This window comes from Protopterus annectens, chromosome 2.part0 (assembly GCF_019279795.1).
Source record: "Protopterus annectens isolate FY-2018-M chromosome 2.part0, PAN1.0, whole genome shotgun sequence".
NCBI classification, from domain to species: domain Eukaryota; kingdom Metazoa; phylum Chordata; order Ceratodontiformes; family Protopteridae; genus Protopterus; species Protopterus annectens.
Genome location: NC_056728.1, coordinates 99,702,987 through 99,726,873, shown reverse-complemented (window position 1 = coordinate 99,726,873; position 23,887 = coordinate 99,702,987). Strand labels below are relative to the sequence as shown.

Here is a 23,887-nt window from a genome sequence, read left to right as displayed (position 1 = left end):
GTAATAACTGAGATAGCTTTAAAGACCGGTGTTAGGCCCAATCCTTACTTTTTCATTAATTACATTTTAAGACTCCAAAGTAAGATATACTACAAATAAAACGGTGGTAAAGATCAGCTATTGCACACATCAGAGGGATGAAAACAGAAAGAGAGAACAAGGCAGAGATAAAGATGAAGCCTTTACAAACTGGCTTTTAAATCTATAGTAACCAAGATGTGAAAAATGTACACAGGTTTTGATTTAGAGTAGAAGACTCCAAGAAAGAAATCCTAAGACTCATAAAGCAAAACAAAAAATCAAGGAGAAAAGAAAGATAAAATGACTTGTGGCACACTGGATGCACTAAATACATCACAATTACAAAATGCAGGTATTGATGCCATCTTTCAATTATTAATGGTATGACAAACATAAATAAGCAAACAACCAATGACCAAGATAAGGGACAAATAACAAGAAAATAACCAAGTATAAAAAACACAAGTTTAGTCCCAGCAAGGCAGCAAAAAATAAAACTTCCAAATGGAAATAAAAATAAAGTTTCATCACACAAGGTAAGCGCTTTCACGGTTGGTAACCGCTTCATCAGACAACAGCACATTAACACAATACAGTTTAAAAAGCAGTAATAGCCAATGAAAAATGCTACTTAATTAATGAATAAAAAACAATTATAGCATTTAAAGTGCTAGTGTCTAATAAACACTCTAAAGAATCCCTAGTTCAAAAAATCCAAGTAGGAAGCATAATATACACAATCATAACTTGAAAAATACTCATATGGTATTAGTGTTTAAGTGGTCTCTGTTTTAAAAAATGGTTTCAATGAAACCATGTCATTAATCCCGGGGTGGGTTTCAGCCTTGAAAAATAAAATCCATTTCTGTTCGCATGCTTCTGTCTTACATTTCAAGTCGCCACCCCTATTCCCTTCTTGTACTACTTCTAAAACAAAAAACTTAAAATAATGATCTCCCCCTACTTCAATTACATGTCTAGCTAAAGCACTAGTACTCTTGCAATTCCTGAAGTCATGTAGATGTTCTAAAATCCTGTCCCTGAAGGGACGGTTCGTTTTCCCAATATAGTAGGCATCACATGCTACACACTTAAAGCACTACACAATATTCTTAGTACTGCAGTCCGCATAAAAGGGAAACTCAGCAGAACAATGAAGTGTTGGATGCACAAAGCTAGACGCACTAAAAATATCTTTTATGCCTCACAGTGTCTACATGGATAGCTACCAAACCTCTGGGACTCCAGTGTCAAGCTACTCCCTTTCCTGTAGCACAGTTGCTGTTTAACTGTCCTATTATTCTTAAAAGAAAAGTTGGGTTTATCACCAACAATACCTCTTAGGTTATGGCTGGTGTACAGAATATTCCAGTTCTTCTGTATTATATTACAGCATATTCTTGAGGTTGATGAGGTTACATAGTGATGACACCGAGTTGAAACAGCATTTGATAAACTCAAGCATGACTTTATAGAGAGAGGGTATAGCGAGAGAGAGGTAGATGAATGTATTAGGCTTGTATCTTTAGATAGGAATACCAGAGGTAAATCATTTTTCTCTGATACACCCAAACCCTCTTTGCTTCAGGGAGAAAGTAATGTTAGGAAGGTTAGGTTTCCATTAACCTTTCTCGAGTGATGTGAATATACGCTGTAATATAATAAAGAAGAATTGGAATATTCTGTACTGAGATGGAAGCTAATAAGAGCAATCTGAATATACTCATTTTTGGTTTGACAAACCAAATTAATTGACAATAAAAACAGTTAAATGAGGACAGGTTGGAGGACTGAAAGGGTATATATAAGCTGTGAGAACACATGAAATATGTATTGTACTGTATTATTCATAGAGATCTTGGGGAAAAAAAGAGAAATGAAAGACAGAAAAAAGTGCCTATGTTCTTGAAAGAAGGCATTAGGAAAGTATTAAAGAAAAAAAGAGAAGGTTTACTGAGAATAGAAATGAGAAGATGGCCAGTATAAAGAAAATATATGACCGGATAAAAAAATACAACCAGAAATACAAGGAGTAGAAGACATCTTGTATTGGTATTTAGGAAAATAAAATAAAGTAGATTTTATGTTAAGTAAACTAAAAAGAGAAAGCAGAAGTTGTTACAGAAAAGAGAAAATAGGCTGACGTTATTAAGTATGTTCATGACATTCTAGTAAATGATATGGGTAGTTGGCTGCTTTGGAGGAGAAGTTCATATATGATGGTGGGAAATGGACTGATGTGGGATTTGATAAGCTCATGAAGAGGAACAGATAATACAATAACTAGTATACTTCAATGCAAAATTGGTGTTTTTAAGATTTAAGACAAATAAGCATAGGTGGATAAGTTAAACAGAAGTCTTATTAGTGACAGACTATATGTATCTACTGAGGTTTTTAAAACGGGGTCTATGTTATTTGAATGCTCATTTGATTGAAACCCCAAAAGTCAAACCCATTTGATTGAAAACTCATTCGACAGAAAAACTTCTTCACAGCAAATATGCCATAATTTTTATTCAGAGGACCAAGCCCCCCGTACCCCTCACACCCCCTTAATAGCATATACTAACTCCATGCTTATACAACCTCAGAGAAAAGTAAAAATACCACACAAAATGAATCAGTGCTGGTGCGAAAACACACTCATTTACAGATCTGGGGGTACAACATGATGCTGACCACTGCAATCCACACATACTATGTTAGGCTCACTGTCGTAAGAGAAATGGATGTATTAGGACTAAAGCTGGGAGGGTCATTTGGGGGCAACTGTAGAATGCGTCAATGTGACAAATATGATAGATGACTTTGTGTGAGCAGTATCCCTTGCTAGACACTCCCAAAACAAAAATCATCAGCAAAGAAGGGAAATAAGAAAAAAAATAGAAAATAAGAGCGATTCAACTTAGCTTAACAACAGGACCATGACGCATATGATGTTATTCCTATTTCATTTTACATCCTAGAAGAAAAGAGGATATCAGACATTCTAAATCTCCAAAGTAGTCACCTCCCTGTATTAATCATTAAAAAGTAATGAACATGCTTTTCTAGTTATAATATAGGGGAATAAGGAACTTTTTCTCGCTCTAAGAAGGGTTTTGCATAGAAACATTTCAAGCCATTATTTCCATTCTATCAAAAGAAGATATAATGCTGTATTTGGACTTACAGTGTCCTTATCTGCCCACAGATGTATGCAATTATTCAAGAAAATGATTTCACTTCTGGTTAGAAGCAAGTTGTTTCCAGTTCAGGCTCCTGCTGTTTAGACTTATCTCAACATCCAGAGTCTTCATAAAATGGATGTCAGCAGTGTCGCCTGCCTTGTGCCAGCTGAGGATGACTGTCTTCCTGTACGTGGATGATTGGTTCCAGTGACAAAGTCTGATTTGTGCCAGGAATTCAGTGCTACAAGCTTCCAGTCCCTGTTGACAACTGATTCCCCCAGGTCATTCAATAAATACAAAGATATGATTAGCATACTCAACCCTATGTAGAAGCTAGCAATTCTTGTTTATGACTCCTCTTTGCCTGTTGTAAAGGACTGCAATTGTCATCCTAGTCTTAATGATTCCTGGCCACATGTCTGCATCAAGTCTCATGGTGCCATTCACAAGATTACTCATTAACGTATTAGAAGGGACTCTACCAGTTAAGTGGAGCCAAGAAAAAGATTATTGGGCTTTCCTATCAGAAATTCCAAAGCATGTTATCAATGTCTGAAATGATGGGTACATCTGCTCAACCAGTTGATGCTCCCATCCTGACTAAACCCAACTTTCTTTTTTTTCTCTTTTATTGCCAATCTCTGTGTCCATCACCCTGACTCTTTCATCTTTCTTATCCCTGTCTATTTCTCTTTCATCCCAACTACTGTTCCTACATCTAACTTATATCCTTAATTCTGTCCTACTAATGCTCCCTCCTTACCCACCTCATCATCTTACCAATGTACAGTAATCCCAGCCTCTCCACTATCAGGACTTTTTCCTCCTTATGTTTTTCTTGATTATTTCTGCTTATACCCTGCCTCCTCCTTAACTTTCTGTTCCTGTTCTTGTGACATCCTACCTCATTAATGTCAGTATACATACATTGACCGTATGTGCATTATCATTGCTCTTGTATTTACAGCTACTACATGTTAACATGTCTTTGACTTATATAAAACAATATAACTTCTAAAGTATATAAATGTCTTTACTATTGGTGTCAATACTACCTGAAAAATAATGCTTAAAATGTTTCCTTTTTATTGTTGTTCACTGCAAATATGTATTTTATGTGGAGCTTTCCTCCCCAGGCCTCCAATGAAACTTGGACTTGTGCCCAGTCAGACTTTCCCAATAAAACAAAAAAAAAAAACAATAAATAAGCAAATAACATTTGTGAGAAAACTAGAGTCCCACTTGGGAAAAGTGTTTAGTTAGAAGCATCTGTAGTTGGTTGGACAGCCCACTTTGGGCTCATTTTGACCAAAACATTTAGTTACATGAAGACCCAAAGTTCCAAATCATTGTGTTGGAAAATTAATTCTGATCCAGATGCAAAAAACATTTCCTGAAAACCCCTTTCAGCAAATCTCAAGCCCTTCCCGCACCCACCCAGATAGAAGTACAACCCCCACATACACCCTTTGGACTTATATATATATATATATATATATATATATATATATATATATATATATATATATATATATATATATATATATATATATATATATATATATATATATATATATATATATATATATATATACCTATTCTACAATCACACAATGGTGGGATAAAGGACATGCCCAATCAACACTGAAAGCAACTTTTAGCAAATTTGCTTTGCAAAATCAGTACTTGTTGAAAGAATGCTTGATCAATTCACATGTTCACATCTGCAGCCCTTCTTCGCTGATTATAGAAGTGAATCACAATATGAGCAGTCAACATGGCAATAATATGATAAATCAACAGGCAGGGTGGACATTATCCTCATGTCCTTTGGAGAAGCCCATGAAACTATGGGAATAGGCCATTGCTCATGCTCTCTTCCTGAGATCACTCCACATCCCATAAAAAATGAAGTGCTTTGCAGCTCAGTTAAGCAATACATTTATGGATCCCCATAACTGATCTCTCGGTTCTGAGGGAGGTTGAACCAATTTTATTGATGAGGAACTCTGGTTTGGGGTCTGCTTGCTTTTCCCTACTGATACAAAATATAAATATTTGATGTTCTTCATATGGATCACTGATGTGGTAGCTTAAGCAATATGTGTTATATTCTGCTAAGGATATACCAACCAGCCAGCCTTCAAAGCTTCAAGGCACCTCCCATGCACCCAAAGCATTAATCAGCTCCAGCTGAAATGACAAGTCAGGTTTGGGTGGCAAGCCCTTCAGAGCTTTCTTGTCTCTGAAGACAGCATTTCTCAGCAGGCTTTTGAGGATTGGTGGTCTGCTAATACTGTTTCATTGCTAGGCAGTTAAGTTCCCTTCGGAGAAAAAAAACTTCCACTTTACTTTTTATGGCAGAAAACTTACTTTTTCAGTAAAACTTAATTAAATAATCTTGGAGAATGTGTTTTTTAATGACTATCACGTGATTTATGAACACTCAAATGAAAGTGTTACTTTTTACTTTTGTGATAAAATGTCATTAAAAGTAACTTTAAACTATTTTTCTATGATAACATTTGTGTTATTTTATTTTGGGTGCAGGATTTTAATGGGGGGGTTACTTTTTTTACAACTTAACTGTTTTATTGACTATTGCTCCTAGGCTTCCTTTTTCTGGCTTGCCAGTTCCTTGTTTCTTCCTTCTTCCAGCCACTGGAAAAAAATGTCAAACAGCCTTTACCACCACAGCAAGCTGCTAAAATGCGTCAGCCACAGGTGGGTAACTCTGTGGTTGCCAAAACTGGCTCCTTGGACCACTCATCTTTTTCTTTGGATCCTCCTTGTATAGTCTCTGCAGTCAACATGGATGGTGGGTTAGACAAGTCCTCTGGAGTTGCTAGAGTGCCTTTGGTGTGTCTAGGAGAGCCACTCTTGTCAGTCATGGGAGAAGGAGCAGAGAATGCCCCTCTGCCTGGCCAGAAAATTGTGCCCATCTCTGAGGAGGTTTTTGCTAGCAAAAATGGATCTATTTCTGCAAAAATTCTTGTAAAAAAGAAACAAAACTTAAACATTTGTTTTCTGCTGTCTCAGTTACTCTGGACAGGAGTAATTTATTGGGCTTAGCACCGAGTTTATTGCAGCCTCTTGACCATTCTTGTGTAGTTGTTTCTAGTACAAGAAAAAGGGATTCATCATTTTCTGAAAAGGTTCAAGAGCTTGAACCTCAAAATGATTCTGGGCACACAGATTATGTGTTGTCTCAACAAGCTACTGATTCAGACTCTGAGGACAATGTGGCTTCAGCCAGTACTTTTGAAGGACTATCTTTTTCTGAAGCTATTTTTGGAAGAAATCAGTTGTTTCAATAGGAAACAGTGATGTTTCTAAGGCCTTCAGGTAGTCCTTTAATTCATTATAACTGAAATGTCCAGAACGTACACCAATTTCTCCTACTCTGTCTGCTTTACAAGATGTTTTTGTCACAACCTGCAGTTTTCCTGACAGACAGCTTGCTGCCCCCCAAAAAGCAGGTAGATTATATAAAGTGTCTCAGTCTTTTAAGTTTTTATATATGCTCATCCTAGATCGAACCAGCAACTATTGCTAAAATGGATGCAGCTACTGATAAATATTTTGTTCATACTAATCCCTCTGCTTCTGATGAGGCTTTTGCTAGACTTGGGAAAAAGTGTATTCTTCCGCAACACGTTTTTAGAAATTTCAGCTGTCAAGCTCATTATGAGGAATATTTTGGTATCTGTTTCCTGTCTTGAGGAAAAATATGCTTTGTATAACCTGGTTTCTTCTGTGTCTGAAGTCACTATCCACTTTTTGAAATGTGCATGTAATTCTGCTGATGCCACTTCCAGGGCTTCTGCCAGTTGGCCTGGCTGCATTCTCAAAACTTCCCAGAGGATGTCAAAAATGAAAAATGTAATTCTCCCTTGAATACAAAACTATTTTTTTTTTACTTTCTGCTGCAGAGGTAATTAAAAAGTTTGATGAAAGAAGAAAGCTGATTCAAAGTTTCTCTGAGATTTTTCAGCCCTCTCTCTTCAAGTTTTCCAAGATATTCACTGTCTCATTTACAACCTTATTTAAAAAGCAGAATAAACAGTCCCAGCAATCTGCTAAGAAAATGTTTAAAAAAATGGCATGAATGTTCCAAAAAGAAAGCAGGAATCAGAAAGGACAGTCTAAGCAAAATCTGAGGGTAATGCTACTCAATGCCAGAAGTCTAAACCTCAAAATGCACTCACTCAAGACACTCCTTAAAATGGGGAACATTGACATCTGTGCAGTGACAGAGACCTGGTTCAAAGCTCCAGAGAGCACCCCTGCATTACCAGGCTATAATTCATACCACACCTTTTGGCCACCAAACCCAGACCGAAACACTAAAGGTGGAGGCGTATCCATATACGTTAAGGATATCCACACCTCCAAGCTACTTGCTCAGCATAATGCATCCGAGATTATCCAAGTTCAACTAACTCTGGGCAAAACCACAATCCAGATTGTAGCTTGCTACAGTCCCCCCACCATGCCCCAGGATTCCCACTCATCTTTTCTTGATACACTGGAAAATATTAAGGTACAACCCAACACTGTAATAATGGGTGATTTCAACTACTTTACCATTAACTGGAAAAACTACTCGTGTACCAACTCTTTTGCTCAACGTTTTCTGGAAATCATCAATTTCAATGCCTTCGATCAACTTATCCACACCCCCACCAGGGGCAGCAATATCCTAGACCTGGTCATCACCAACATGGGTGACTGGTGTTTCACACCAGAGGTCAGCTCCTCGTTGGTCAGATCCAACCACAAGCTAATCACCCTAGACATCCACATCCTGTTCCCACCCCCCCATTAGGAAAACAACCGTAAAAAAATTCTCCAAAGCCAACTTCACGCTTCTTAAGACAGAAGTGGTAAACTTCACGACACCCATGCAGATGGACAATAGAGGTATAACTGCTGAATCCTACACAAATGCACTTTATAAGCACTTACACGAGTGCATAGATTGTGCTATCCCTAACAGAACCAAGATGCTGTCCTTCAAAAAAAGGAAGCCAATATGGTGGTCTTCTGTCATAAACAAACTCTACAAAAGAAGAAAGAAACTGTTGAAAAAAAAAGTAAAATCCCACGATTGGAGGAACTCCCTGGTCAGCCTCAGTAAGAAGCTGAGATCCCTCATAAAATCCTCCAAAGCTAGTTAGGAAAAATAAATCACTACTGATTCTAAAGACAACCACAAAGCATTCTATAGCTATCTCAAGAATCTCAATGGCAACACTGAGATCCGCTCTGAGTTACAGCACAATGACACTAAATATACAGAACAAACTGATATTGCCAACATCCTGGCAGATAGATTCAGTGCTAACTTTACACCCCTCTCACCCCCTAAAGGGCCCATCTTTATACCGGAAGAATGCAAAGTTCTTGTAATCATGGCTGCACAAGTAAAAACCTCACTCTCTAAAGCCAAAAACACAGCATCCATGGGACTTGACAACATCCCAGGCTGCCTTCTACATGAACTACAGAATGAACTGGCACCCCACCTAAGTACCATGTTCAATCATAGCCTCACCTCAGGCTTTGTGCCCATTGAATGGTGCACCGCAACGGTTATCCCACTCCACAAAGGGGGGGGGCCACAACAGACCCCGGGAACTACTGCCCCATTAGCCTGATGTGCCTGGTCTGCAAGGCCATGGAACATATCATCATGGAACTCATAAACAAAGACATTGGAAATCTCCAAACTCTGGACCCCACACAGTTCAGGTTTGTAAAAGGTAGATCATGTCTCCTAAACCTGATAGACTTCTTTGAAGTAGTCACCAAAGCCATATATGAGGGTAAGGTGGTTCACACAGCCTATCTAGATCTCACCAAGGCATTCAACACCATCCCCCACTCTGGAATTATAGATAAACTCACTAAACTAGGTATAAATCCCCATGTCACAGGATGAGTTGCCAACTGGATTACTGACAGAACCCACACTGTGAAAGTAGCAGACTCCAAATCAGACTTCAGACCAGTGAGAAGTGGAGTTCCACAGGGTTCAGTCCTGGGTCCTTTCCTGTTTGGTATCTACTTCTCTGAAGTACCGGCTAACACAGAAGGTCTTTGGGTAACTAAATTTGCAGATTACTGCAAACTAGGAGCCATAATCGAAACTCCAAAAGATGTGGACATCCTACAAAAGGGCCTCACTGAGACAGATGCCTGGTGTCAAAGCCATGGTCTCAAGCTCAATGCCAAAAAGTGCATTTTCATCCCCTTTGGTAAAACTCTGTACCCATGAACTACCACATAGGCGGTAGTCTACTTAACACCAAAAGTGTGATAAGAGACCTTGGGACACAGGTGGACAGTAGTCTCTCCTTTGATAATCACATCTCCACAGTGGTCAGGAAATCCTTCTACGTGGCACACCTCATCACAAAAGGTTTCTCATCCAGAAAAAAAGAGGTCATTGTTCTCCTCTACTCATCACTCATTAGACCCATTATAGAGTACAATGCCCTTTTTGGTATGTACCTCACAAGACATCTACAACAACTGGAAAGGCCGCAAAAATACCTCACAAAGAGGATTATTGGCCTCAAACAGATGTCTTACACAGACCATCTCAAAAAACTCCAGCTTTACTCCGTCGCATATCGCCTACTCAGAGGCGATCTCTGCCTAACATACAAAGCTATGTCAGACCCAGAGCTGTTGGACATGCTCCACTTAAAGAAATCCCAATCCCTCCGAGCTACACACTCTAGGGACCTAAACCTTGTCACCACAATAAGCAGAACATGCTGAAGGTATAGATTCCTGTCCCAAAGACTTCCCATACTCTGGAACAGACTACCTATCTATGTCAAACAGAGCTTCTCATTAGCACTCTTCAAGAAAAGTCTAGATGACTGGATGGGTAATAGGAAATTCACCCCGGGGATCACTTCTGTGGTTCTGCTTGACAGGGGCACAGGAAAATAATTTTCTTGGGTGGCGAAAGCCAGGGTACCTTTTTGGCTAGGCTTGTATAGGCCCTAGGGCCAATAGCCTAGTACCTACCTATGAACCTATGAACCTATAATAATTCTGAATGATATGAACTATTTAAAATATCCCTCCCATCTTGGCAGTCTTTTAATCATTCCAGAAAGTCTGAACCTGCATTTCTCTCTTTGGCAACATATAGTTTCAGACAGATGGGTTCTGACAGTAATCCATCAAATAATCTGTCAGTAATCCAGTAATCTAGCTAGGTTAAAGATGGCAGTGGGAGCCTTTCCCTCCTTTTTGGGGGATTCCTCCCCACCCAACACACCAGACTCTTTTCTTCCCTTCTGTCATTCAGCATATGCTTGCTCAGTGAGTGATAGAAGCTGTCCCTCTTCATCAATTAGTGAAAGGGCTTTAATGTTCCTGGTGCCAGAGAAAGAAAGAAAGAAAGAAAGAAAGAAAGAAAGAAAGAAAGAAAGAAAGAAAGAAAGAAAGAAAGAAAAAAGAATTCTTGGAGACCCATTCTGGATCTTTCCTTTATGAATCTATTTGTGATTATACCAAGTTCAAAATGTTGTCTCTTCACAAATCACTACCACTTATTCCCCATTTTAGTTTTCTACTAACGTTAAATTTAGAAGTTGCATATTATCACATTGCTATCGATCACATTATCAGTTCTCTGCATTACCTTTTGGTCTATCTACTGCTCCAAGGGTTTTCAAAAGTGCCTAGCTCATGTGATAGCCTATTTGTAGACTGCAAGGTATTCACATATTTCCTTATTTACATGACCTAGTTTTCTTTGTAGAACCTTTTTCAAAGTGACAGGAATCTTATAGTTCAATAAGGGATTTCCTACACAGGTTGGGATTACAAGAGAATTTACAGAATTCTTGCCTGGTTACTTCTTACAGGATTGTTTTCCTATAGTGTCTCCCAGAAACCTCACTTCAAAGAGATTTTCTTCCACAGGAAAAAAGTATTTAGATCCATTCCTACATTTTTCTACTCAGACTGCTCAGCAAAGAAATTCCCAGGGATACTGGGTCTTATGGCATCTATGATATGCATGACACCTCTTGTAAAACTCCACATCAAAACATTTCAATGGCACCTGAAATTTCTATGGTCCCAGCAAAAAAAAAAAGATATTTCTCATTTTAGTTTTGGGATTTGTGAAAAGAGATTTTCTGGTGGATATACCAAATTTCTCAGAACCCAGGTCTCCCATTCTCCCTTCAGCAGGGTAAGTCACAACAGATGTCTCAGACTTTGTCTTTGTCTGGGGAGCAGGGTATATGGAAATAAAGGTGCAGAGTCTTTGGAACAAAAAAGACAAACCAAAACACATAAACATAAAAGAGATGTCAGCTTTTATAAATGCTCTCAATTCTCTCTCGTCTATCTTGTGGTCCCAAGGACCTCTTCAAGTATTGATTATATTGGGAGGGTGGCCTAATGGTTAAGGTGCTTGCCTTACAAGCACAAGATACAGGGTTTGAATCTCAAAGGGGGATAACTGGCTAGGCTTAAAATGGCTTGCAAGGGCAATTAGCCTAGTATGAACCTATGAACTCTACAAACAACACCACAGTAACATAAACAAACAAGGAGAAAACTCTGTGCGGACTAGCCTGGGATATCTCATGCTACAGGTTTCTTGCATACCATCTGACCAAACAGCAGACAAGCTGAGCAGGACCAAGACAGACCCTCACAAATGGCAACAGAATCAAAGGTTCATTTATATAATTTTCTAGCTGTGGGGAACACCTCAAATCAACCCCCTAAGTTCTTCAAGTGAACTGCTGACAATAAGGATGTTCCTTACGCTAGTACACCAACCAGGTGGCCAGCTGCATGACACCCCCCCCCCCGCCTCAGCCATTCAGGTTCAGTTTCTGTGCTCTGCACACAACTCTCCTTTAACATATTTTATTTAAAAAAATCATTCCCGGGATTCAGTAAACCCTACATGGAGTGTAGGAATAGTGCAGCAGCTACTGCATGGAATATGGCCGCACAGCGGTCCAGTAAAGGGTTCCCGGGACATGCACGAGCACTCCGACACTATTTCTACACGGACACCACTGCTTAATGCTAATTTCCTCATTTGCTGGTGAAAACCATGCAAATGAGATGAATTAGTGATTCAGCAAGCAGGTAGGTGTCCGTGCAGGAATAGTGTAAGAAGCAGAAATGTGTTCAGTTACTAGCTGAACACATTTCTGTAAATTAGAAAATGGAGGCATGACAGCTCAAAAGAAAGCATGTGTTATATTTATTAGGCATTCCAATGGTCAAATATATGGCCAGTGGCATGATAAATAGTTTTAATTTTTTAAAATAAAACTTTTTTGGGGGGCTGATCTCAGCCGTTTAAGCATAGGGCAGTTGCGCGTAATGGGATCATGCCGAAAATAAAAAAAAAAGGGGGGCGGTCAATTTTTACAAAAATCTGCATTTTGCCATTATAGTCAATGGCATGCAGAATGAAAACAATACCAGGGAATAGTGGTTGCTAAGGGAAAAGGCCCAGTGTTAATCTGGTAACTATGGAGTAAGGCAGGGGTGTATGCTAATGAGGGGATTTATACTGAATCACAAATTTCTTCTAAGTGGTAGTCTGCATCTAACCGTGTAGGTGCTCTAACACCACCACGTAGACAGGAAGAACAGCTAACATGAAAAGAGGGTATGTCATGCTTGCTGTAAGCACATTGGAGCTCAGTGGCCCATGTTTGCCCTTAGCTAAACACAGCTATGGAAGGGGGTGTGTCTGAGGCTATATTGTCTTATTCCATGAAATGCAGAGCGTGTTCGCATCCAGGGGAGGGCCAGTTCTGCTTAAAAGTGTTTCTTTTAGCTAAACAGGTGTACACGGTGTACACCAGGTCTAAAAAAAAAACAAAAAAAACCCAGCAAAATAGCAGAACTGTTTACAATTGAACAAAGGGTATGCACGGCACGCATCAGGGCTTAAATGAGGAGGAAATAGAAAGGGGAAACAGCAGAAGGAAGGCAATCAAGGAGAACTACCATAACTGGCATATGGAATGTATCAGAATCAGCCAATGACACAGGCAGCAGCCCAGCACACAACTATAAACTATGCAAACACCTTTCAGTCTGTATTTTCCCACAAACTCTACACCACTGGAATCGGATGCCCACAAGCCCCCAAATGGATACAGTGGAACTGAGGTCACCACCCATGGGTAGTCACCACTGCACCTTCACAGCCCCAAATGTGGCTGTGCTGGGGACTGAGCAGGAGGGACAGGCTGACCTTCAAGATGTGCCACACGGCCCTCAAGCTGGTGTAGCTGATCTCCAAACTCTTTTCAAAGCTCGCTAAGTACCAATCTCCAGACCTGATGATGGGTGATGGTGTCTTCTCTGTGCCTGCTCCCAGGGGAGATGGGCCTCATCCCCTGAGGCAGTTCCACCTGAAGGTGGTGCAGGACCAGCGGATGGGGAGGTCCTGAGTTGTATCCCAGATGTGCTGGGGCCCCATGCCACGGCCAGTTGAGGCAGAACAGGTGGATCCACTGGGATCAGCCTTCCCAGACATGCTATGGTGTTGAAGTTTTACAACATATGTTGGTTAGTCATGAACAACATATTCCAGGATTAGTTATAACAGCATACATGGATGTTCCCATTAACCGAAAACAGCAAATTTGAAACAGTTGTATAGCAAACAGAACATATGCATATATGGAACCACAGTGGACATTATAACGGCATGCAGGTTATATTGATAGCAACAAGCCACCAATGATAGTATTTGAACAGGGAACATTAATAATCAAACACTTAAATATTTATAGAACAATAGGACATATGTCCCAACAGTAGGTTTTGTGAAAAACATACCCATTGATTTATGTGTTTAGATTACTGGTCCAGATAGGGTAGGACAGAGAGAGAGATGTCAATTAATAACTGTATAGGATTCAGTTGCTCACAACTTTAATGATCATTGCTCTAATCATTACTCTCCAGGTATTACCTTGCTTTACATTGACCTATGGCCTTGGGTTGGGCAGTGGTATGTTTGTACAAGTGTATAACTACAACCGTCTTACAGCTCATTTATACCTTTTCTTACCTGTCAGACCTGTGGAGGAAGTTATTGTTAACACTACCTGACTGTTTCTACCCATATTCACATAGTCAATGTTACATATGTGCACTCATGGGATCACTACATAATCTCAAATGTTTAAAATACAGAATTTCAAACTTTCGAGACTATATAGCTGAAACCCATAATTACTGAAAGACCAGAAGAGTGAATTTCAAAATCCCGATCATCGGGAGTTTGACATTCACGCTTCTGGTGTTGTGGTATGGTGGAAAATCAGGTAAGTATCTATATTTAAATGTGTTGGTTAGGGTTTAGTGTGTAAGTATGTGTTGTGACTGTGATGTGTGTGTGCAAGGGGAATGTAGGTGTGTGGTGGTGTTTCATGTGTTTGTGTATGTAGTGTGACCTTGGAATTAAAATATTTAAATAGGGGGTGGGGGGCTTGCCCCCCCCCTCTTGTCTGTAGTTTAGGTTTGTGTGTTTATGTTTTGGGGGATGGTGTGTGTATGTGTATGTGTGTGGTATATGCTGAGTGTAGTTTTTGGTAGTTTGAATTTCGCGGTTTTGATGCTTCAGTATTTTAGTATTTTAGTGTTTTGGGTATTTGGTCTCAGGATTTTGGGCTTCGATAGTTTGGTTTTTTGGGATTTAGTAGTGGTTCCGCACTCATACTGTACTAGCTGTAACAGCATGACACTTGAGGGACATTTCTTGGAGGAGACTACTTGGTGTATGTACTTTGCAGCCTTGGGGTTGGACAGTGGGTGTTGTACACAGTGTATAATTACACCCTTCTTACAGCTCATTTATACCTTTTCTTACCTGGCAGACATGTGGAAGAAATTTCTATTAACAATACCTGACTGTTTCTACACATATTCTTGGGTGAGATTATGCATACAGCTTAATACCAGTCCCGGGATTCGAACCATGCCTGTTTGTGCAAAAAGGTACAACAAGCTTGTGTTTTATCACAATGAGCTATTGGGAAACTGTTTTTTTTTATTGTTTTCTACATAATAATCTCTTGTTTCGACAATCTGCTTTGTAATTCTGACATTCATGCATGGTAGATAGTTTTTATACCGTGTATTCATACATTCACATATTATAGTATGGAAAACAATGGTTAACACAACATTACTATTCAGGAATCAGATATTGGTGCATGGAGCATTTCTTATAGTTAATCTGTTTTACAACTCCACAGTCTGTCAGATGAGCCTCAATTAATTAATGCTGCCAGAGCCATAATTTCTGTGCAGAACTTACTTGCTTACACCGGCTAAGCATAGCTGAGCACAATTTAGCATTGTTCAGCTTTCATTTTATGGACTCTCGGGACTGTGGGGTTGATTCCTTCTTAATGCCATCTTATGATATGTATATTTCCCTTCCATAATATCCCCCATATGTGCTTTCATTACATTACATTCTTTTGTGGCTATACTGTATGGGACAGTTGTGTTTATATGGGGGTTTCACATCTGTTCTACACTGACACCTCACATTTGGACCTGCTACACCAACCTGGTTAACAAATACATATTATTCCCTACCTAGTTATGAAAAAAGATACTTCCAGTGCTGTTTTCACATATAAAATGGATGGACTGCATTGGGGCTTGAACCATAAATATCTGCATGCTAAGCAAAAGCTGTAACCGCTCCATTATTTCACTTTGACTGTTTTGGCTGTATATTTCTATTTAGTTCCTTTGGATGTTTAAGCTATGCTATACACAGCTGCATGACATGCACACCCGCTGAGCTACGCTTAAACTTTAGTGGGGATGGGATAAAAATGAATTATTTTTTTTTTAATTTTTATTAGCTTAGGGATGTGCACATAGCTAACAGTCATACCTCTCCACCTCTGACAGCATACAATGTGGACAAAGCCTAACATGATGGGAGGGCAAAGAGGACAGATTTTAAATATTGCTCTTACAAATGTGGGGTCTTGACTCATATGTTTGTCATTATTTCAATACTTCAAGCCTCAGCTCTTTGCCAGGACACAAATCTGGACATTCTGTGGATATCTGTTCAGATGGGGGTATGCTGTCACTGTTTTTCTTTTCAAAGTGCCGTATGGCACTTCCTGAGTGCAGGGGGCATGTTTACTGTGTGAGCAATGCTCAGACACACCCCCTACACTAATTTACGGATCATGCCTGTGCAGGTAATACAGCAGTGTGCCTTCATGAATATGCAAGGCGCACTGCTGCTCTACACGGGCACAATCCGCACTATGCAGGAATAGAACTGTTCCTGCATGGAGTTTAATGAATCCCAGGGCATTTCTTCTTCTTTTAAGCTATAGGAAACTGTTTGCTACAGTTTATTCCCCATCTGCACAGAGTGCTACAGTGTCCATGTTTTAGATAAAAAAAATAATAATTTCTTCTTTTTAAGTTGTAGTATACGGTTGCTACAGTGTATACCCTGCCTGCAAGGAGAACTAAGGTACTCATATTTTATTTTTAAAAAATCTTCTGTTTAAACTGCAGCAAACTGCTTCCTACAAATGTATCAGACAGTTGCTACAGCTTATGCCCTGCCTGCACTGAGACCTACAGCACTCTAGTTTTAGTTAAAAAAAGCTTATAAACTGTAGCCACAGTAGTTACTACAGTTGGGACTACACACAGAGTGCAACAGCCGGTATTGCATTAAAGAGCAATCAGAATCAACTGATCATGCCCCCCAGCACTTTACACCTGGAGCAATTGCCCTCTCACCCCACCCTAGCTACTGACTAAAAGAGATTTTTTGCCTCCACTTTCTCTTTTCCTTGGACGGGAATGCTTTTCCACCCTTTCAACTAATACGCCATTCTGAAAATTCAGAAGGAGTCCCCAAAGATCATTGTGGTGACTGCATTTTGGTCCAGGCAACAGTGATTCTCCCTTCTTTTGGAAATGGCCGGGGGCAATTACTACAACCTTCCTCACAGACTGAATTATCAAGACCAGAAGTGCTTAATACATACTTACCCCAAACAACTGAAACGGACTGCCTTGATACACATTTTTTCAGAGGATATGCATCAGTTATTAATGGAGGCAAGAAAACCTGCTACTAGGCAATCATGCATTAGCAAATGGAGAAGGTTTCCAGCTGGTAGCAAGATAAGAACCAGCACCAATTCAGAGATAGTGTTTCTCTGATTCCTCATTATTTATGTGAGTTACTGTCTTGTGTCCTGTCTTACAATTGAAGTTAATTTCTTAGCCATTTCAGTATGTCTGCCCATGGATCCCCTCTTTCAGTGCAGCCTCATGTAAAATATTTTTGAGAGGGGTATTGCTCAAAATGCCTCCTAGGAAACAGGTAACTCCTGCTTGGGATCTTAATTTTATGTTAGAAAAAAAAACAATTCTTGCTCTATTTGAACCAGCTCATCAGGTTGGCTTGAAGTTCTTTCATGGAAAACAGTCTTACTAATTGCTCTAACCTTCTCAAGATGAGTATCTGAGTTGCAAGGTCTCATGGTGGGTCGACTTTATCTCATTTCCCACTAAGGTAGGATTTCTTAAGAAGTAATCCTTCATTTATGCCTAAAGTGGTATCCATGTTTACCTTAAGCCAAGCTAGCCATCTTCCTGTTTTCTTTCCAGAACCTAAAAATGAGGGGGAAAGGATATTCCGTAACTTGGATGTCTACAGACAACTCAGATACAAGCTTGACAGAACTAAATCTTTCAGAACATCTGATTAGTTGTTCATTTCTTGTGAAGGTATGAAAAAAGGACAACTTGTGTTTAAAAAAAAGACTATTTAAAATGAGTTATCTCGTTATCTTATTACTTTTTATACCTACCACAGCAAAATAGTTTCAGGCAGGGTCAAGGCTCACTCTACCATGGCCTTGGTTTCATCTGCAGTTTTTTGGAAAGGGTTGGATTCTAGAAAGTTTTTTTGGAAAGGGTTGGATTCTAGAAGTATTCTAGAAGCAGGGCTTGGTCCTCTGTGCACACCCTTACATAGCGTTATGAACTAGTTCTTTAACCAAGTCAAGAGCAGGCATTTTTAGGTCCATTCTCCAGGGGCTCCTGGAATCCTTCTTCTTCCCAGTCATGTTAAGCTATTTTCATCTGTCCATATAGCTTAGGCAACTGGAGCAATGATCAATATGATGAACATAATACAATTGTGTAAGAGAACTTACCCAAAAAGTAGATGTTCAAATGATCACTGTTGCAATAGCTGCTCCCTCCCTCTAACCCCCTTACTTTTGTATGTTTTTTTTAAAGCTGGGTGTGAACTTTTATTATGATACTCCTAGAGTTGCTTATCAAGTCTTTAGTCTCCCTCTCCCTGTTGACATGAAAGCTCTGAAGGGCTTGGTGCCCAAAACTGACTTTTAGTCAGTTCAGCTCAAGCTAACTAATAGTTTGGGCGCAGGGAATGTGCCATGAAAGTTTTGGAAGCTGGCTGATTGTTATATAGTATGCAGGATATAAACCTATATAGTTAAGGCTATTGCAACAGTGATCATTCGAGCATCTACTGATGTGATAAGTTTACTTAGACAACTGTATTATTTTTGCTAATTCCACCAAAATATCTTCCACCATGGAATATTTCATGTCCTAGTTCCCCAGGGTCTCCTTAATACCTTTCCTTCTCTTCTTCATCATACATTACTGTTACAAATGATATGTGTAGGAGTATTTATCATTTGGTTGTTTCCTTTTTGGTCCAGACAAATGTGGTTTCCAATTTTACAGCATTATACTATCAGATCAAAGTCTTTATCCCCCCTGAGTTAACCACTAGACTTTAGATATATTAGTATTACATGTGATTTTAAAATTAAGACTAACTTCTTCTCTTCTCTTTATAATCAGTGAGACAGCTCTATAGTTTAAATGCATTCTGTGTAAAATGTAGTATATGTGCTTTCAAAGAATGAACTTTGAATTGCGAGTTGGAAATATCAATAAACAATAACATTTTATTTTTCCCCCTCATAGAAGATTTGAAAGATGTTTGCACTGTCCCTGGGACTTGCTATTCAGCCTGTTTTCATTCATTTCAGTAGTACTGTTAAAAACAGAAAGTTTGTCTCATTTGTCAGCCATTCCTGATGCATGTTTTAGTGAGAGTTATCAAATTCATGAGAAAATTAAGACTTTCTTAGAGAAGTTAAAATGTGTTCTCATAAGCACTGTATCCCTAGTTTTTCTCACACCTAGTCTCAGGAGAAAATACCAGTGGTGCCAAAAGTATTACTGCAGAATCAATTATTATAATGAACAGAAACAGCATACAAGCACTGAAACTTCTAATTCTGTTTTTATTTTTTTCAGATGCATGAACCATTCTACAAATCGTTATTTATGCTGGCATCTACCCCCCGTTCTCTGCAGCACTTCTGTCGTTCGGTTATTAGGAATCAGTTACAAAGCCAGTGTCATTCTCTCATTCCTCAACTTCCAGTGCCAAAATTCCTAATAAAGTACCTGCTGCTGGAACCAGAAGGCATAGTTTTCTAAAGAGCTAGTTGGAGAATTATGAAAGCATATATTTACACCTTCTGGTTTTTGGATTCTGCTTCTAGATGTGGTTTTGTTTCTCCTAAACTATGGGAAGTATATTATACTGCACTTCAAGAAATGTGTTCTTCAGTTTTGTTTCATAATTTGAACAGGAACTGCCTGGCTGCATATCCTAACCAGCTACTAATTATGAAAATCTGTTAATAATCACTTTGTACAATTTCATATCTGATAATTAGATACTGTAATATTCAAGTCATAAGTGAAGTCTGGAATATTGGAGTGACTATATATATCTGCCCTTATAGTATCTGTAAAGCTTACATTATCATATAAACTTCATTGGGTAATATTTCATTTGTTTATGTGCACACACACGCGCGTGCACACACACACACACACACACACACAAACACGTGAAATTCTTTCAAATCACATTATCTTACAAGAATTCACACATATGCAGTAAAAAGAAATACAAGGATCTATTGTACATAAAGAAAAGACAAAATGATGAATTATGTTCTCAGACTTATTGCATGAAGTGCTATTACAATTGTGAAATTACTTTAAACCATGTAGCTGTAATGAAAATGTTGATCGACTTTTTTACTTTTTATTTGTTAAATTAGCAAGTAAAATTAATTTTCCACCATTATCTGGTGTTTATAATAAAATGTAGTATGCATATTTAAATGAAGTTCAGTTTGTTACAATTTATTGTACTGCGCATAGTTTGCTAACACTGCATTCTTTGTTGGGGATTAGGCTTGGGGAAAAAAATAGCAATTGAAATCCCATGCTGGGAAAATGTGTGATAAACACTAGTATAATAACGGAAAGTGTTTAGTATACCATAAGGAAGTGTCAAAAGGCAGGCAACTTGAAAAATAAGATGAAGTACAAGGAACTAGAAATGTGGGTATATTTAAGTGTCAAAAACAAATCCAAGTGCACATTACTAATTCAGTGGGATGATGTACACTGTAGAATGTAAGATGCTGGGCTGCTAAAAGTATAAACAGTTTATATTACAAATAAATAGTACATTGCAAAATAACACTGCTGCTCTATTATAAGGAGAAGCTATGCATAAACTATGGTCAGGTATAGAAAAACAACTAAGAGCTTGCATTATATTATAGATTCATATGGAAGTACTAGGCTAGTTGCCATTGCGGGACATTTTAGGCCTAGCCAATTCCCCTTTTTGTACTTGAAATAACCTATGCTATTTGGTTATAGATTGGACTTACCCATCCCTTGGTCAATAATAGCAAGAATGACTGGGATCATACCATAGATAATTTGAAGGGACCCACTCAAAGGATAAAGCATTTAGGAGCTACATTTCGCCATTAGTAGTACAGGGTGCAGTTCTGGGGTAAATTTTCTGTTTCCCATCCATAGATCTAAGTTGCACTTGAAAATGGACAGGAATTCATTTTGTTTTACATGGATGGGGAGTCTGTTCCATAGCAGAGATATCCTCATGCGCTGTTGTATGTGTCTGAATAAATACATGCCAAAGGGGACATTGTATTCTATGACTGTCCTAATGAGGTCTAGGTAAAGGGGACAATGACAACCCTAGATCTAGACACAATCCCTTTGTTTATAAGCTGTGCAATATAGAAGGATTTTGTTACAACAATAGACACATGTTGGCCAAAAGTTAGATCACTGTCCACATAAGTCCAATATATTATATACATTAAAACATATTACACATATTATAGAAATTAATGACAAATTCCAACATCTCATGTGCCATGTTTCACTATCATTAAACAACCCCCGGGATTTAATAACCTTTTTATTCCATGCAGGAACAGTGTAGCCGCTCCTGCATGGAATATGGTTGCCGAGCGATCCAGTAAACTCCGAAACTGCCTTGCACAAGCCTGCCTACACTTTTCCTGCACGAAAAGCCATGCAGAATACTAATTACCTCATTTGCTCATGAAAACCATGCAAATGAGGTGAATTAGTGATTCAGCAAGCAGGCAGATATCTGTGTTACTAACCGAACACATTTCTGCAAATAAAACAGAGGCATGACAGCTCAAATAAAAGCACGTATTATAATCTGTAGGCATGCCAATGGCCAAATATATGGCCACTGGCGTAAAAAAGTGTTTAAATTTTATAAAATTTAAGTGTATTTTTTTTTTGGGCCGATCTCGGACGTTTAAGCATAGGGCAGCAGCGCGCAAATGTGAAGGTGGCAAAAATAAAAAAAATAGTGAAAAGTCAATTTTACGTGCAATCTGCATTTTGCCATTATAGTGTATGGCATGCATAATCAAAACAATATCAGGGAACAGTGGTTGTCAAGAGGAAAGGGCCCGTGTTAGTGCAGTGACTATGGACAAAAGGCAGTGGGGTATGCAAATGAGGGGAAATTTACTGAATTAGAAAATATTCTAAGTCAACACACTGCACCTAGCCGTGTAAGTGCTAAAATATGATCGAGTAGGCAGGAGGGGCAGCTAACATGAAAAAGGGGTATGTTATGCTTGCTGTAAGTACATTGGAGCTCTGTGGCCTGTGTTTGCACTTAGCTAAGCACAGCTAAGCAAGGTGGTGTGTCTCAGGCTGTATAGCTTTGTGTACACTGCCTAAACAGGTGTGTGCGGTGCGAACAGGGACTTAAAAAAAAAAAACAGGATATGGCAGCACTGTTGACATTTGGGCACTGTGTTTGTACGGCGCGCCTTGGGCTTTAAAACGGAAGGAAATGCCAAGTGGAACAAGAAAATAAAACAAAGGGAAATAGCAGAATACAGTCAATTAAATGCAAGTAATATAGCTGGCAAGTGGAATGTATCATACTCAGCCAATCACACAGGCAGCATCTGTAGCACACCACTATAAATTGTGCAAACACCTTTCAGTCTGGTTTTTCCCATAAACTCTGCACCATAGGTGTACCAATACAGGGAAATTTTAACTGACAAAACTAACAAAAAATGTTAGGGGCTGCTGTCACATTGATCTATCTGTATGTGCTAGAGGCTGAGGGTGGTGAGGGGGATAATGCTGACAACCGCCTCAGACCAAGGAGGAGAAAAAGAGTGTTCAGACCCAGCATAACCTACCAGGGTCTACATGATCTGGAGATAGTAGAGCACTACAGGGTGGTCAGGGACATACTTCAGAAAATCATCGAGCTGTGCCGGCCCCACCTCAGACCCAGAGCCAACAGAGGGGAACCCATCCCTGTGGATACCAAGATATGTGTAGTCCTAAGAATACTATCTACAGGTACTTTCCAAAGACCAACTGGGGATATCATGGGGGTCTCACAGGCATCTGCGTCCAGGATACTCCACCAGTTCCTGGATGCCATGTAACCACTTGCCGCTGAGCACATTAAATTCCCCAACACTAGTGAGGAGAGGACTAGCAATATGCATCTCTTCCACCGTGTAACAAACTACCAGGAGGCACTGGGTGCCATAGACTGCACGCACATCTGCATCAAAGCACAACCCAGTGACCAGGGTAGGGTCTACCAAAACCGCAAAGGGTTCCACTCCATCAACTGTCAGGTCATGTTTGATGCTCAGGGCATTGTCATGAATGTCTGTGTTGGCAGGCCTGGAAGCTATCACAACTCCCACATCAGGCATTCATCACAGCTGTTCCAGGCATTTGCCAGTGGGGACATCCCATGTGGCCATCTGGTGGGGGATGCTGGCTGCACACTGGAACCATGGCTGATGATAACCATCAGAAATGCACACACACCCACACAAGAATGCCATAATGAAGCATATGCACAAACCAGGATCATTATAGAGAGTGTGTTTGGGATGCTCAAGGCATGGTTTTGCTGCCTTGACATATCCGGTGAAGCCTTGCAGTACTCTCTAGCCACATGTGCACACATGTTCACAGTATGTGCCAAGCTACACAATATGATCCTGTAGAAACAGCTGCAGCAGGAACAAAACAGGGAAGGGCCAAACAGCCCCCCACCATTGCGAAGGTCTCCACAGGCACAGAGGGACTCGGAGGAGGAACATCCTGAGTCTGCCCCTGTAGGCAGATGGAGGCATGCCCAGTATGCTCTGGCCTTTGCAAAGAGGCAATGCATAGCACATACACTG

General features: G+C 39.6%; 1 protein-coding gene across 2 annotated transcripts in view; it reads left to right on the top strand.

Annotated features, from left to right (window-relative positions):
* The window catches only part of ASB18 (ankyrin repeat and SOCS box containing 18), a 332,696-nt gene extending 312,224 nt beyond the window's left edge, over positions 1-20,472 (top strand). For both annotated transcript variants that reach the window (XM_044060586.1, XM_044060585.1), the window contains exon 5: positions 19,584-20,472. In XM_044060586.1, the coding sequence (XP_043916521.1) occupies positions 19,584-19,769 (186 nt within the window). In that variant the 3' untranslated portion in view covers positions 19,770-20,472. The remainder of the gene's footprint in view (positions 1-19,583) is intronic.
* Positions 20,473-23,887: the final 3,415 nt, after the last annotated feature.